The 15,269-nt window shown below is 53.9% G+C and overlaps 1 protein-coding gene across 1 annotated transcript; it reads right to left on the bottom strand.

Moving 5' to 3' along the window:
- Positions 1–2,029: 2,029 nt before the first annotated feature.
- On the bottom strand, positions 2,030–14,719 carry NOL6 (nucleolar protein 6). The gene is made up of 26 exons (XM_004581043.4): positions 14,501–14,719; positions 13,201–13,416; positions 13,000–13,116; positions 10,527–10,706; positions 10,183–10,351; positions 9,812–9,946; positions 9,562–9,725; positions 9,352–9,472; positions 9,072–9,130; positions 8,885–8,986; positions 8,601–8,716; positions 8,297–8,474; positions 7,658–7,780; positions 7,395–7,543; positions 7,173–7,248; positions 6,855–6,995; positions 6,622–6,739; positions 6,385–6,539; positions 6,115–6,278; positions 5,628–5,780; positions 5,339–5,436; positions 4,359–4,483; positions 4,154–4,243; positions 3,586–3,780; positions 3,372–3,473; positions 2,030–3,203 (listed from the first exon to the last, which is right to left on the bottom strand). The coding sequence occupies exons 1-26, from the start codon at positions 14,549–14,551 to the stop codon at positions 3,054–3,056; spliced, it is 3,447 nt and encodes a 1,148-aa protein (XP_004581100.2). The 5' UTR covers positions 14,552–14,719; the 3' UTR covers positions 2,030–3,053.
- Between the last annotated feature and the right edge of the window lie 550 nt (positions 14,720–15,269).

Genomic DNA, 15,269 nt, shown 5'->3' with positions numbered 1-15,269 from the left:
TCAGGATTCAGGGCCCATGGGCAGCCCAGGTAGGGGGAAACTCAGAGGGAATCCAGGATTCCTGACCCCTCCTTGGGAGCTGCTTCTGCTGGAACTTGCTCTCCACAGCCAGAGCTGAAGGCAAAAACCTACACACTTATAGATGAGTGCACATCCAGCAGAGCTGTCATGTCCTACATCAAAAACTCCTCTGTGGTCCTCTGAATGCTGGCTGCAGAGGCCCCTGAAGCCACGGACTGCAGAACCTGTGCCACCCCATGCACACCGGCTCACTCGTAGGGCTTCTAGCAAACTCCCCAGCTGCCTTTCCCACCTTCAACCCTGCTACAGCAGCTCCTTTGCTAAAGCCCAAGTACCCTGCCACTCCGAAGCCCTTAGTGGGCTGGGACCTGAGGGGCCAAATAAGCTTTGCCATGGGCTGCCGTGAAACAGGGTTGAAGTCTTGAACGTCAGACTCCTTGCCTACATCCAAGAAATGAAAGCAAAAGGGGTCCAAGTGTCCATGGAAGAGACTGAAGTTTGGAACCTGGGCTTCCAGCCCCTCGGCTAACGGAGCAGGGAGTGCAAGAAGGGGTGGTGAAGTTCCTAGGAATTGAGTTCTCAGCCTTCTTTCCTTGATACATTGGGCACTCTGTGCTTGACAAGCCATTGTCATGCCCATTCTACAGATGGGGAGACTGAACCCAGCAAGAGGATTTATTGGATAGTTTGGCTTGAAACTGGCTAGCAACCTCCGGCCAACCCCTAGAGCCCAAAGTCTCACAGCAAGTCCCAGGGACCAATGAGAATGGAATGGAAGGTTCCACAGCTGACAGCAGACCAAAGGGCTTTGACAGGAATGACACTTTTTTTTCCCAAGATTTATTTATTTTTATTGGAAAGGCAGATATACAGAAAGGAGATACAGAAAGATCCTCTGTCCGCTGTTCACTCCCCAAGAGGCCACAACAGCCAGAGCGAAGCTCATCTGAAGCCAGGAACCAAGAGCTTCTTTTGGGTTTCCCACACTTTGGATTCCAAAGCTTCGGGCTGTCCTCCACTGCTTTGCCCAGGTCACAAGCATGGAGCTGGACAGGAAACAGAGCAGCCAGAACATGAACCAACACCCATATGGGATCCCAGCGCATGCAAGGCAAGGATTCAGCTACTAGGCCATTGTGCCAGGCACCAGGATGACACTTTTCACACAACGTAAAGCCCGGCACACTGATTAAAAAAAAAAAATCATAGGGCCCGGCACCGTGGCCTAGTGGGTAAAGTCCTCACCTTGAATGCACCTGTTCTAATCCTGGCAGCCCCGCTTCCCATCCAGCTCCCTGCTTGTGCTCTGGGAAAGCAGTCATGGACGACCCAAAGCCTTGGGACCCTGCACCCATGTGGGAGACCTGGAAAAAGCTCCTGGCAGCCCCGGCCGTTGTGGTCACTTGGGGAGTGAATCATCAGACGGAAGATCTTCCTGTCTGTCTCTCCCTCTCTGTATATCTATGATAAACATAAAATAAATCTTAAAAAGAAATTGTTGTATCTTTATTTGAAAGATAGTTATCCAAAGAGAGAGAGGTCTTTCATCTACTGGTTCACTCCCCAGATGGCTATAACAGCTGGAACTGAGACAATTCAAAGCCAGAAGCCAGGATATTCTTCTGGATGTACCAGATGGGTATAGTGGCCCAAGGACCTGACCATCTTCTGCCGTGTCCTCAGACCATAAGCAGGGTACTGGATAGCAAGTAGAACAGCCAGGACAAGAACCGGTGTCCATATGGATGCTGGCACTACTAGACAGATGATTAACACTGGCCAAATCAGGATCCTTCTTCCCCTTTGGACCCTCCTGGTGGCCTTCCCTGTCTCCCATCTGCCCGGCCCAGGGCCAAGCCTGCACACAGCTGCATCCTACTCGAGTCAAGCCCCATACCAAGTACCATGAACAACACTGAGACATCTGTGTCCAAACACGTTCTCTGTCCAAATAAGTCAGTACACAGACCAGCTGAAACCCAGGGGGAAATGGGAAGTGAGCCAGAAACATGGAAGAATGAAGCAATTTAATTTTCTATTAGAGTTAAAGACAATGCAAGAGTGCACTCCACTGGATGTGCCTGTCAAGTGAACTGAATGAATACTCACACTTGACTATTCCAAGGCAAGATCCCTCAGGCTGGGGGGTGAGGGTAGGGCTTAAGGAGGGGCACTATTTGAGCTGAATCTGGAAAAACAGCCAGGATTAGGGGAGACAGAGAAGCAGGGAGAGGCTGCCAGAAAGGGGGTGTGGAGCACACGGAAAGGAGGTGGCTCTCATCCCTCCCTCCCTGAAGCCTGGGGGAGCAGGATAATGCCCTATCACCTCCGTAACCTCGCTCAGGTGCAGAACAGGGGGTGTCAAATTGAGGATCATGGCAGAGCAACAGGGCCAGGGATAGCACCCAACGCTTCCGGTGTCCCTCTTGGACTGAAAGTGCCCTGGTGACCCTTCTACCCGACCCAGCCCCTTCCTGTGCTCTGTACTTTTCCACTGTCTCCTCCCTGGGAAGCAGCAGCACCAGCACAGGAGGGCATTGTACCCCTTCAATGTGGTCCATTCATGTCCACTTGGCCTCCGTGCCCCTGCTCGGGGACCCTTGGGGAAGCCACATCTTTGCTGGGTCCCATCTCAAGTCTTGGCACTGCAGTTGAAGGCACACTGGGATCTCTGCAAAGGCCCTGGCAGTGGGAAAGTGGATATGCCATCCTCTCCAAATCCTTCCAGAAGAAGCAGGTCAAAAACACACAAAATAAACAAATGAAATAGGTCCAGGCCAGAATGACAGGTGAATGGGTCTCCTAGGTTCAGGTTACTCTCTTGAGTTGGTTCCCATAAGACATCATCACCCTTATTTTGGCACTGGTACACTGGACAGTTAGGGCAAGGCTCCTGTTAGGGATTACAGGGCATCAGGTCAGCAGGCTTGCTGCAGAAGGTTCTTATGCAGTGAAGGTGGTCACTCTGTTGACATCTTGTTGCAGAATGCCAGTGTCCTGCTGCCTATCTCAGGCTTGCTCTGGGGTCAGCATCACACAGTCCACCTCTCACTTCGGACCTCCACAGCTTGCACCAGGCCTTCACCCAGCACAGCAAAGTCCTCCAGGATTGCTTCTACGTTGGGCACCATCGCCAGCTCCTCACTCTGAGACAGCAATGTGCACCCCTTCATGCTAGAGGCCTAGGTAAAAGAAACGCATATTAAGGTGTTTCAATGAAACATCTGGAATATGAGGCCAGTGGTGGGGCAGGGATCATGGAGATGTGCACACAAGCCCATACACTCCACACCTGACATAGACACTCGTGACCACATGTGGGAACACACAGCTGTCCCAGGCCAGCATACCTTGAATGGCTGCGGCTGGAAGCTGGTGGGTTTCCAGAGAACACCAATCACCTCCCCGCCATGGCGGTCATAGAAGAAAAGGGCTAGATCGCCAAAGGCCTCCTGGGAAGGATGAAACAGCCAAGGTTATAGGTGGGTGGCTGGGAGTCTCCTCCATGGCCCAGCTCCACGTGGCCATCGCTTCCTCAAAGTCAGACAGTTCTTGGGGACCTACCCTGAGCTGAGCCAGGTAGAGCTGAGGAGGATCATAGCCCAGTACAGGCATCAGTGACGAGGGCCCTGGCTTGCTGAGCAGGCCTCGGCAGAAGGAGGCAGCGGGTGAGTCCACAGCCTGGCGGTGCCGGGGTATGTGGCGGGGAGAAAGGCGGATCAGCACATCGTATATATCCAAGGGCGGCCGGAACACCGTCTAAGGAAGCAAGAAGGAGCGATCAGCGGCAGCCCCTGGAGCTAGGAACAGGACCCAAATCCCCATAACATGCCTACTTTGGGCCCTTTCTTCCATCTGACCCCATGACAGGCTTGTGTGCCTATCTGAGGGCAGGAACACCACCAAGAGCCACAGAGGAAGCAGCAGGGGCCGACTCGGGTACAGAAGGTGTGCAAGGGGTAGTGGGAGGCTGTCAGAGCCCAGGCTCTCCCACAGGCTCCACGGTGGCTTCTACATCTTCTCCAGACCCCAGCTAACTGAGCAACCTGGAGAAGACTCCTTGAACCCTGGACTTGTGAGGTTCGAGGGCAATCCCCTGATGTGCTGGACTCAGTGCTGGCCAGGGGCTTACCCTGATGTCCCCATGCCCCCGGGGATCTATCAGCTGCTTCTCTAGGACAGGCAGGGCCTCAGCTGCCAGGACCACAAGCCGCTGCAGGATCTGCAGGGTAGAGAAATGTCAGCTGGGAAATAACCATGGGTCTCTCCCAGCTCGGGCCTGGGCAAAGGAAAAAAATGAAATCATATCACAGGGGTAGGCAGGTATAGGGCTAAACCTGGGCTGTGGGTCCGTTCTGTGTCCACACGGAACTCTTGCGGTCCTGGGGGGTAATGATGACCATGACAGGGAGCTGGGTCCGAGCTGCCAGGAAGCCACTCCGGATCTCAGCCTGCTCCTCCGCTAGACATATGGGGGTACTGGGTTAGTCTTCCCTTCCCTGTCTGACACCCTCTACCATCCCAGGTCCGTCCCTATCAGAGATAGATTTTCTATCACCCCTCCTCCAAAAGGCAAAGGCGATGAAAGGGACACAAGGGACATGGCACCTATCTTATCTGGGTGTGGCGTTAATCTCCCAACGTCAGCCCAGAGGCAGAATTTTCCACTGCCTGGTACCCCCAGCCTGGATTCCAGGCCTGTACTAGCTGAGGCCTGCCCTCTCCCAATCCCCCCCGCCCCTGGGCTCCCACACACCTGGGGAACTGGGAACCCGATACTCTGCTCCCTGCTAAGACTGGAGAGTTCTTCACGTTACAACAGGAAACCACCACTCCCACCCAACTCTAACCTCCTCACTCACTAACAGCAGAACTTCTCACCTGCTGCTCATGGGCCCCTCCTGTCCTTCTCTACCCTCCATGGCCCCTAGGTAGCCTGTGACCAGCTCTGGTCTGTTCTTTTTACTGATTTGTTTTTATGCAAGAGACAGGCAGACAGGGACAGATCCTCCACCTGCTGACTTGATCCCCGAAATCTGCCAACGGCTAGCACTGGGCCAGGCCAAAGCCAAGTAGCAATGCCATCTGTAGCCCCAGTACATTCTGTCACTATCACAGGTATAGATCGTGTCTCTACAGCCAGGTCTCAATCATGGACTCTTACTCCTGACAGTTCGTGACCCGAGACCATCAGAGCCGGGTATAGAAATCCAGGAAGAGGGAGACAAGGAGGAAACCCAACAGACTGGCTGAGAAGCTCCTTGCTACCCCAGCCTTCTAGCTCTTCTAGCAGCCTGACCCCAGTCCCACCACTTACCACTAAGCTCACTGTTGAGGTTGACGATGAGGGGGTTGTTTTTCCAATCAAAGGTTGAAACCAGGAAAAGGAATCGGAGGAAGCCAACCTGGGGGGAGCTGAATGGAAGGAGTGAGCAAACCATTTGGGGTCCCCATCCCCAATGCTTATTGCATAATCCGGACAGCTCAGGGCTCCTGGGGTGGGTAGTGGGAGGGCAGGGGGTCTGGAAACCCTTTCATCCCTCCCTTGAGTTCCTAGCTCCCTTTTGCATGTGGCAAGGTGGAAAGCAGGCCCTGGGGGCAGTCACCTGGGAGGCATGAAGGGCTCTGGGTGCAGGAAAAGGAAGGCAGCCACCAGATCCAGGCTCTCGTCGGTGAACTCCTCACCCAGAAGCTGGGCGCGCACCCACCGTTTGGCCAGCCGGGCAACACCAGAAAAGGCGGGGTGCTGCTGTTGGAGCCTGAGAGTGGGAGGGGGGCAAGAAGAGCAGCAATGAGAGGCAAGCCCTTGGGATCCAAGACAATACCTAAGGCCCACAACCACTGCAATCCCACCCTCATCCAATGCTAGGCTTGGGTATTTTATCTTAAGTCCTCCTAGGGCACTGGAGATTGACCTTAGTGCTATGACTTTATGGAGGAGAATCCTTACTCAGGGGGATCTAGTGGGTGAGGGTCAGGACCCAAACTTGCACACACACAGCCCCTACACCTACACTTCCAGAGACAACCTGGAGGAGAGCAGAATGGGGGCAGGGAAGGGTCTGCAAACAGAAGCCTGGCAGGCAGCCTCACCCATGCAGGGCGCTGGAGAGCAAGGGCAGCTGCCTCGTGTCCCTCTCTAGCCGAAGGGAGGCAGGCGTGTCCCTCAGTGAGATCATCCCTTCGGGGTTCCGAATCTCCTTCAGGATCTGGGGCTCCCGCTGATAGGCCACCCGGATGCGGAACACAAACCCATCCTGTTGAAGAGGGGGTTGCAAAGTGGAACCAGGAGATAGGATCCAGCCTGGAACTCCCAGGGTATCCTCTTCCACCCCGATACCCCCTGTCCCATACCAGCCTGACCTTGAGGACATCAGTATGTGTGGCGGTGGCACGGCACCGCAACCCATGCTGTTGTGACAGCAGCTCTGCCAGGCGCAGCTGGAAGGCAGCTCGGACCCGCTGTATAGCTTCAGCATCCTGTGGCCACTGACCACTGCCCTCCAGGTGGCAAATCACTGAGAAAGCAGATGAGAAGGGTTTGTACAGTGGCTGGGAGTGGGAAAAGGCTTGCTCATACTCTCTCTTGAACCCTCTTACCGTTCATGGGCTCTACATAGGCCGGGCAGGGCTTATCAGGCCGGGGTAATAAGGAGGCCCGTTCTTGGAGATGCCCGTGGAAAGAGTGGACTGGCCAGATGGGAGCTGGTGGAAACACCTACAGAGAAGAGGTGGGGGCAGACACTGAGTCTGTGCCCTGAGGCTGGTGGGGGGGCATGGAGCAGGGTGGGGTCACCAGGCAGGCAAGGCTCTCTGCCTCTCCTGCATCTCACCTCCGTGTAACGCAGTACTGGGTGTGCCCCCTGGACAGCAGCCACAGTCAGAGGGAGCCCTTCCAGCCCCCACAGGAGGCGGCTGAGGTCGTCGTAGCAGCGCACAGCTGCTGCCAGGGCTTCCTCCCCAGTGCTGGAGTTCTGAGGGGTAAGGGACTGAATCAGTGGGGGCAGCATCCCTTAAAACTCATGGTCCAGGCAGCAGTGGAACCAACACCCCCTCTACTGGACACTACAGAAAGTGCAGCCTGCCTTGAACAGAAAAGCCGGCTCCTGCTTCACTGCAGTTGCTAGCCTGGAGTGAAAGCCCTGACTTACATCTTTGGGGCCTTGAATGAGGGTGTCCAGGAGGCCCCCAGTGTAGTGGACGCAGGTATCTGGGATGCCAGCATGTCTGAAGGAGGAGATACGCAGTAAAGGCAGCAGGGTTATGGCTCCCAGTAGCAGGCAGGCTTCCCACCCCAGAGGTCTGAGCCAGATCCTCCTCCAAAGCTATCCCAGCCTACCGCTGCCTCCTGGCATCCAGAGGCCATCACTCACACTGCTAAGAGGTGGGTAACCACCTGGTGGGGAATAAGGCGCTTCTGGAACATTGAGGCTGCCTCCCAGACCACAGCTTCCCGGATGGCTCCATCTTGAAACCGTCGAAGCTCCGAGCGAGACCCCCAGAACTGGCGGAAGTCAGCAGCCTGAAGAGAGGTCAGGACACAAAGGCTCTTACAAGTCTTCGTGGCAGGGCTCAGTGCAGACTGCAGAAGGACCATCTACCCCACACCCCCCAGGGCGAGTGCTGGACTCCTCACCTCCGGCTGATCGGCCTCTGGACCCAGTTCAAGAACACTGGTCAATCCTTCAGGTCGGAGGAGCAAGCCCAAGGTCAGGGTCCCAGCGTCTTTGTGCTTTGGTGGCTCCTGGCTAATGTCCCACTGGAGAGTTGAAAACGGTTGAGCTCAACGCAAGCACCCCCTAGCCTGGCCTGGAGCTGCTTCGAAGTCCTCCAGCAGAGTCAAATTTTAAGGGATGGTGTAGCCGTTTGTTGTTGTTGTTGTTAAGATGTACTTATTTTTATTGGAAAGACAGATTTACAGAGGAGAGACAGAAAGATCCTCCATTCCCTGGTTCATTCCCCAAATGGCAGAAATGGTTAGAGCTGAGCCAATCCAAACCCAGGAGCTTCTTCCTTGTCCCCCACACGGGTGCAGGGTCCCAAGGCTTTGTTTGGGTCACCCTCCACTGATCATCCCGGCCACAAGCAGGGAGTTGGGTGGGAAGTGGAGCACCCAGGACATGAACCAGCTCCCATATGGGATACCAGTGCTTGGAGATGGAGAATAGCCACTTGAGACACTGTGTTGGCTCCAGATGGTATATCCTTTTATGTCCTTGAGACCCTGGATCCAGCCCCACTCACTCACAAATTCTCTAAACTCACGCCACCTTACCTCTGGGACTGGAAGTCGAGAGTGAGCCAGCAGGTGCAGCCGGGAGCCCAAGCCCTGCTCCAGAAGGGCAGTCAGTGGGCCCAGTGCAGCCGAGACATAGTCCCCACCATGGTCCTGCAGCTCTTGCCAGAGTTTCAGCCTGTGACACGCTGCCTGTAGGCGACTCAGTGGACGGAGGCTGAGAGAGCAAAGAGGGGGAATCAGGGTTGGTTGGCCCTAGGACCACCAACCCCCAGGGACATCTAAGCACCTGCTGGATGACCCTAGCCCATCACTGCAGCCTCCCCCTTCCCCCAACACTCACTGCAGGAGGTGGTCAAAAGTCCGGACCATGGGTTTGGGAGTCATCAACAGCAGCTGAAGCCCGTCGTCAGCTTTGCTGTCCAGCAACGCCATGGACAGCCGTGCCTCATGCCGTACCTGAAGCCACAGGGCAAGGAGCACCGCTGCTGTAGCCTGTGCTAACAGCTCAGCCCAGACATGCCTGCCCCGAGCTCTGTGGGGGTAGATGTGGCACTGATGGAGGGGACACAGCCACGGCTGAAATGCTGGGGGAACATGAGAGTAGGAGCGGGAGCCCGTTGGTACCTGGTGGTAGGTGGAGGCAGTGACATCAGCACAGAGGTTGAGCCGGCCTGAGGGGTCCAGAAAGACAACAGGGAAGGCCTGGTGGAAGTCAGCTGGAGCTGGCTTGGGGGGAGAGGCAGAGAAGCCAGTCAGGGTTGGGGCCTTACTTTCAAGCCAACAGCACATAGCTAGACCTTCCCTGACTCACCAAGCTGGGGTCTGCGTTGAGACACAAACTGATCCCATTGCTGGTAAGATCGGTGGTGGCTGAAGGAACCAGAGAAGGTTAGTGTCCCTCAGAAGGTCCTCCTTTCCCTGGGCTGTTAAGGATGCCCTCCCTTGGCCAGGGGCGGGCATCACCACTCATCTCTAGGACTCAGTCTGCTCCTCAATCACCTGGCAAAGAATCACAGGACTCTCTGCTGGGATGAGGGGGTTCCCTCACCGTGTACAGCCCAGCTCAGCCCAGCCCAGCCCAGTCGTCTCACCCAGAAACTGCAAGACGCTTCGCAGGACCTGGTAGCCACTCATGGTGGTGTGGATCTTGCGTGTGGACACGAGGAAGGCCACCAGCATGGAGATAAGAAAGCCACTAAACCCACCCCGGCCCTGAAATTGAGATAACCAGAGAGACATGAGATCAGAGGCAGCCCATTGCATGGCAAGGCAGCAGGGAGGCTGGGCCACCTGCAACGCACCTTGTCCAGCTCCCGCTGCCGCAGCCAGACCTTCAGAAGTGCCACACCGTCTTTCAGCCCTGGGGATGACCCCAGCACAGTGGAGAGCAGCTGCACATGGGACTCGAGGGCAGTATCCTGCAGAACCCAGGTGTTATAGTGGGGGGTAGGAGGCTCTGGGCTACCTGTGGGAGGAAAAAGGAAGCTGTCATAAAAGGCCCCCACCACACCAGTTCCCTCCAGCTCCACCAGAACACAAGCGCTGGCTCACCAGGTTCTGGAGGATTCTGCCCTTGGTACCAGGACGAGCGCACGTTGTTCTTGGTTGGCAACAAGCGACACGGGCGGAAGAAGTCGGGTGGAGGGCAAGGATACAGACGCACGGTGACCAGGCGTTCATCCTTTCCTGGATGGAAGCAGAAGGTGCTGAGATCTTGCAGCCTGGGGGCCTGCAGGGGTCCCTGTACCATGCCCTCTCACACCTGAGGGCCCCATTTCCTCCCTGTCACAGGTTTTGAGGTGCCTACAGCAACCCCTATCACAGTGGAGGCCCAAGCCTCTCCCCTGGTCTTGACCTCGTGTCTCTGCCCTTCTCAGATCTGCCCTCCCACCCAGAGCCAAAGCCTAGTGTATGTCTCCTACCACTTGGCCGCAGCAACAAGGAGGGCTTCAGGTGGCAGCCATGGGTATAGGAGAAGCGTACACTGCCAAAGAGAGGGTCTTGGGCCAGGTGGTGAGCCAAGTGCGCCAGGTAGAGGGCACGCTTGCGGAAGTAGCGTTGGTTCAGCCCGTCTTTGTCCTGCAGGATTTCCTGGAGAGACATGGCGAGGAGAGATATGGCCAGTCCCACAGTGCTCAGGGACCAAGATGGAGCGAGCTAAGAGAGTTCCAGCACCTCTTGAGGACCAAAGGGCTGATCCAGGCCCAGCAACGCTGTTCCCATTTCCAGAGGTGAGCTCTTCTATCCCTCAAGCCTTAGACCTTACCCTGGGCATGGTCAGTGTCACGTCCACATTGATGTCTGGCCGGATGCATGTGCCTAGGAGGTAGCTGCCCACAACAGTGACCTGGGCAGGGGGCAGGAAGCGGAAACAGCCTTTCACGGTGTAGGGTACTTGGTGAACAGGAACTTGAACCCCAGTCGGGAGCCAGGACTGGTCAGTGAGCTGTGAGGAGTATACAGTAACACACGGTGATTTGTGCCTGCATTACACGGCCCCACGACATCTTCTAGACATCCTGACACATGAGTATGTTCAAACCCAAATGCACAACCTTCTCCATCACGGCAACCCCATACTAGATACTCAGGTCAAAACCATTTAAGTCAGCTTGACTCAGCTCTCTCTGTATTTCAAATAAATAAGTAAATCTTAAAAACAAACCAACCTGGAAAAGTAATCCTAAAGATCACTGCTCTGAAAAACCCCAGCAGCTCCCCATTTCCCCTATAACAGGAGCCAAAGGCCTTATTTTGGTATGCAAGGCCCTGCAGGAGGGTCTGGTATTGTGGCATACTGGATTAAACCACTACTGGTGACGCTTGCATCCCACATCAGAATGCTAGCTTGAGGCCCAAGTTTCAGCTTCCAATCTAACTTCCTCGATTAAACCTCTGGGAAGGCTGCAAGTGATGGCTTAAGTACTTGGATCCCTGCCACTCACATGAGAAACCAGGATGGAGTCTCTGGCTCTTGGCTTCAGTCTGATTTATTAACTCTGGCTGTTGCAGCCATTTGGGGAGTGAACCAATAGATGGAAGAGCTTTGTCTCTTTCCATCATTCTGCCTTAAATGAGTCCCATGTGCAGCTGCTCTCCACTGCCTTAAAAGTAAAATAAAGCTTAAATAAAATAAAATAAAAGGCTCTGCATGATCTGCGGCTTTCTGCCCTAACTTTCTGAACCTATCTCCTTCTACTTTGTATTCACTGACTCTGAGGACTGCCCCAGGTACATTCTGTCTCTGAGCCTCCCCCATCCTGGTATATTCTTTCTTTAGGAATCCATCTGAATCACTTGCTGCCTTCAAATTGTTACATAAATCTCATTTCAACAAGATCGACCTCAGTTGCTTCATTTAAAATTGCAAACCATTGGGCCCGGCGGCGTGGCCTAGCGGCTAAAGTCCTCGCCTTGAATGCTCCAGGATCCCATATGGGCGCCGGTTCTAGTCCCGGCAGCTCCACTTCCCATTCAGCTCCCTGCCTGTGGCCTTGGAAGGCAGTCGAGGACGGCCCAATGCATTGGGACCCTGCACCCGTGTGGGAGACCTGGAGGAGGTTCCTGGTTCCTGGCTTCGGATCGGCGCGCACCGGCCCGTTGGGGCTCACTTGGGGAGTGAATCATTGGACGGAAGATCTTCCTCTCTGTCTCTCCTCCTCTGTGTATATCTGGCTGTAATAAAATGAATAAATCTTTAAAAAAAAAAAAAAAAATTGCAAACCATTGGGCCCAGTGAAGTAACCTTCTGGCTAAAGTCCTCGCCTTGCACGTGCCAGGATCCCATATGGGTGTCAGTTCGTGTCCTGGCTGCTCAACTTCCCATCCAGCTCCCAGCTTATGGCCTGGGAAAGCAGTTGAGGACAGCGCAAAACCTTGGGACCCTGCACCCACATGGGAGACCCAAGTAGAGGTTCCAGGCTCCTGACTTTGGATTGGCTCAGCTCTGGCCATAGTGGCCACTAGGGAAGTAAACCAGCAGATGGAAGATCTTCCTCTCTGTATATCTGCCTTTCCAAAAAAAAAAAAAAAACAAAAATTTAAAAAACATAAGTTGCAAGCCACTTCCATCTCCTCTTCCTCGTACCTTAATTTTGCTTTTCCCCTTTCCATGACATTTATCACCTCCCAACACAGCCATACTGCTTACTTGTCATGCTCACTATCTACCATCCGTAATTTCAACATCAGATGACAAGATACAGGGTCCGGCATAGCAGCTTAGTGGATAAAGTCTTCGCCTTGCATGCACCGGGATCCCATAGATGCACAGTTCATATCCCGACTGTTCCACTTCCCTTCCAGCTTCCTGCTTATAGCTTGGGGAAACAATGGAGTAAGACCCAGAGCCTTGGGACCCTGCACCAGTGTGGGAGACCTAGAGGAAGCTCCTGGCTCTGGATTGGACTGGTTTGGCTCCAGCCATTGTGGCCACTTGGGGAGTGAAGCAATAAATGGAAGATCTTTCTCTCTGTCTTTCCTTCTATCCATAAATCTGACTTCCCAACAAAAATAAATAAATCTTAAAAAAAAAAAGATGATGTTTTTCTTTTTTGGTAACCAGCATATCACAATAACATAAATACTGTAAGATATAGAGATACTCGCTGAATGAATAAAGACATAAATTCCTACACGCCCATTTGAGCTCTTCTGGGACCCTAAACTTGCAAGAAAATGCAAGGCCCCCATCTGGGAAGCTCACACAGAAGTCTGCTTGGCCAGGCCACCAGCTTTACCTCTGTCTCGGGGACTGAGGGCACCTTCATGACCCTCTGGTTAATCTCCCGTAGGAAGGCATCGATCCGATCCTTCTTCTTCTCCGACACTCTCACTTCCTTTAGTAGCTCCTCTACCTGCAAGCGAGGCAAGGCAAGAGTCTGTTAGCCTGAGGGTCCTACCCCTCTAAGCAACCACACCCCCCCAAAAACAAACAGGACCTGTAAGCGAAGCAAGCTGGAATGGAACAGACTCTCGGTCTCTCGGAGACGATTCAGCTCCTCATTGGTGGGCTCCTTATACAGTTCTGCCCTGCTGAGCTTCACGGGCTGCAGGAGTCCATTGCTGGGAGAGCTAGCCGCTGGCCGCTTCTTGGAGGACAACTTCCTGGCCTTCCTCCCCTCCCTGCCTGTGCCTTCCGGGACCGATTCCATCACCTGTGGTCGGAAAGGAAGAAGTCAGTATGACCAGGACATCTGCCGCCTAAAGTTCCACCAGGATAAGCCGTGGGTAAAGGCTTCATGGGCTCCTGGTTCCTCCTCTGAGTGGATGTCAATTCTCAAACTCAAGAACAGTGATCTGGGGGAACATCTCTTGAATTCCAGACTGAAAAATTCTTTGACTTGAGGTTCTCTGTCATACCTGACAATACAAGCATGGAACTCTGCTTGCAGGTAGCTGCGATAGAAGCTGCTTTAAGCCCTGCCCTACATGACAACAAAGCCCTTTATATGGACAGGTGCTAAGAAAAATCTGGGGGCCCAGCGGCGTGGCCTAGCGGCTGAAGTCCTTGCCTTGAACGCGCCGGGATCCCATATGGGCGCAAGTTCTAATCCCAGCAGCTCCACTTCCCATCCAGTTCCCTGCCTGTGGCCTGGGAAAGCAATCGAGGACGGCCCAAAGTTTTGGGACCCTGCACCCAAGTGGGAGACCTGGAGGAGTTCCTGGTTCCCGGTTTCGGATCGGCACGCACCGGCCGTTGCAGTCACTTGGGGAGTGAATCATAGGGCGGAAGATCTTCCTCTCTATCTCTCCTCCTCTCTGCATATTTGATTTTGTAATAAAAATAAATAAATCTTCAAAAAAAATTATATCATTCAATCCTCACAATAATCCTTTTAGACACTCCCATCACTTACCCCTAAGTTCCACAGCTAGTGCACCTGTCCCGCGAGCAGGTCTGAAACCTAATTCGGTCAGATCCCACACTTTGCCCTGTCCTAGAGCTGCGTGCCAATACCCTCCACGATCCCACAAACTATGGGGAGAAAGATCCAATTTGACGGCAAGGCAGGAAGAGGTCAAGGAAATGACCCAGGTCGTTAAACCCCCCGAGGAGGCTGAGGCTTAGTAGGCCTTACTGCTGGCACCCCAATCATGCTCCCCACTTCCCTTCCCGAAGCCCCAACTGTTGCAGGGCCTCAGCAACGTGGCTGAGGACGGGTTCCTCTACGCAGACGCCCGGGCTTCCCTCCCCCGCCCTCTCGAAGCAGGGCGTGCACATCGAGCCTTTCAACCCACCGCCGGCTCTCCCGGAGCTCCGCGATGCTCCCCGGCAGGGGCCGGACCCATGGCTGGGTCTCCCGCACTTCGGATTCAACACAGCTTAGCCTCCCACGTGGGCGGAAGTGCTGCACTCGGCAGCCCGACTACGGGCTAACTGCGTTCTCCAGGACTCCACCCACTCCGCAGCCATAAGGCTAAGGGGCCGACAGGTCGCTCACCATTGGTTCCCGTGTTCAAGGCCCGCCCACTGTGGGAGGGACCCAACGGGAGCCCGAGAGGGACGGGTCCGTCGTGACGAGACACCGGTAGGCTGCCGGTCGCGGCTTCCTGTTTCGCTCACTTCCGCTTCTGGAGTCTAAACCGGAAGGGTGAGGTTAGTTTAGGACTGTGTTGTTGGAATTGGTTTGTTTACGTCAGTGAATCCTTTTGCATTGTCAATAAACAATTAGTGCTGCCGCCAAAATATACTCTGAACCTACCGATTTTTTTTGCGCCAGGTTTGGTCTAGGTCACAATTATCCTGTACTTACAATTGTAATAGCTTTTCTCCAACTTTTACTTATGATTAAAAAATCAAATGGTTAAAATGATTGAAAGTATAAACAAACATTGAACAGTATAATGGACTCCCACAAACCTTCTTTCTAAATGCAGCGTTGACGTTTTACAAAGCTTATCTTTTTCTGTATATGTATATGTTATTTTGCAAAACCGTTTTACAGTCAATTACAAGCGTATCTACTTTGGGAAGTATTTAGATCACGACTCCGTCTTACATAAACGT

The sequence above is a fragment of the Ochotona princeps genome, chromosome 14, assembly GCF_030435755.1.
Source record: "Ochotona princeps isolate mOchPri1 chromosome 14, mOchPri1.hap1, whole genome shotgun sequence".
Taxonomy (NCBI): domain Eukaryota; kingdom Metazoa; phylum Chordata; class Mammalia; order Lagomorpha; family Ochotonidae; genus Ochotona; species Ochotona princeps.
Note: the sequence above shows the minus strand (reverse complement) of the source record. Positions and strands in the feature narration are given on the sequence as shown.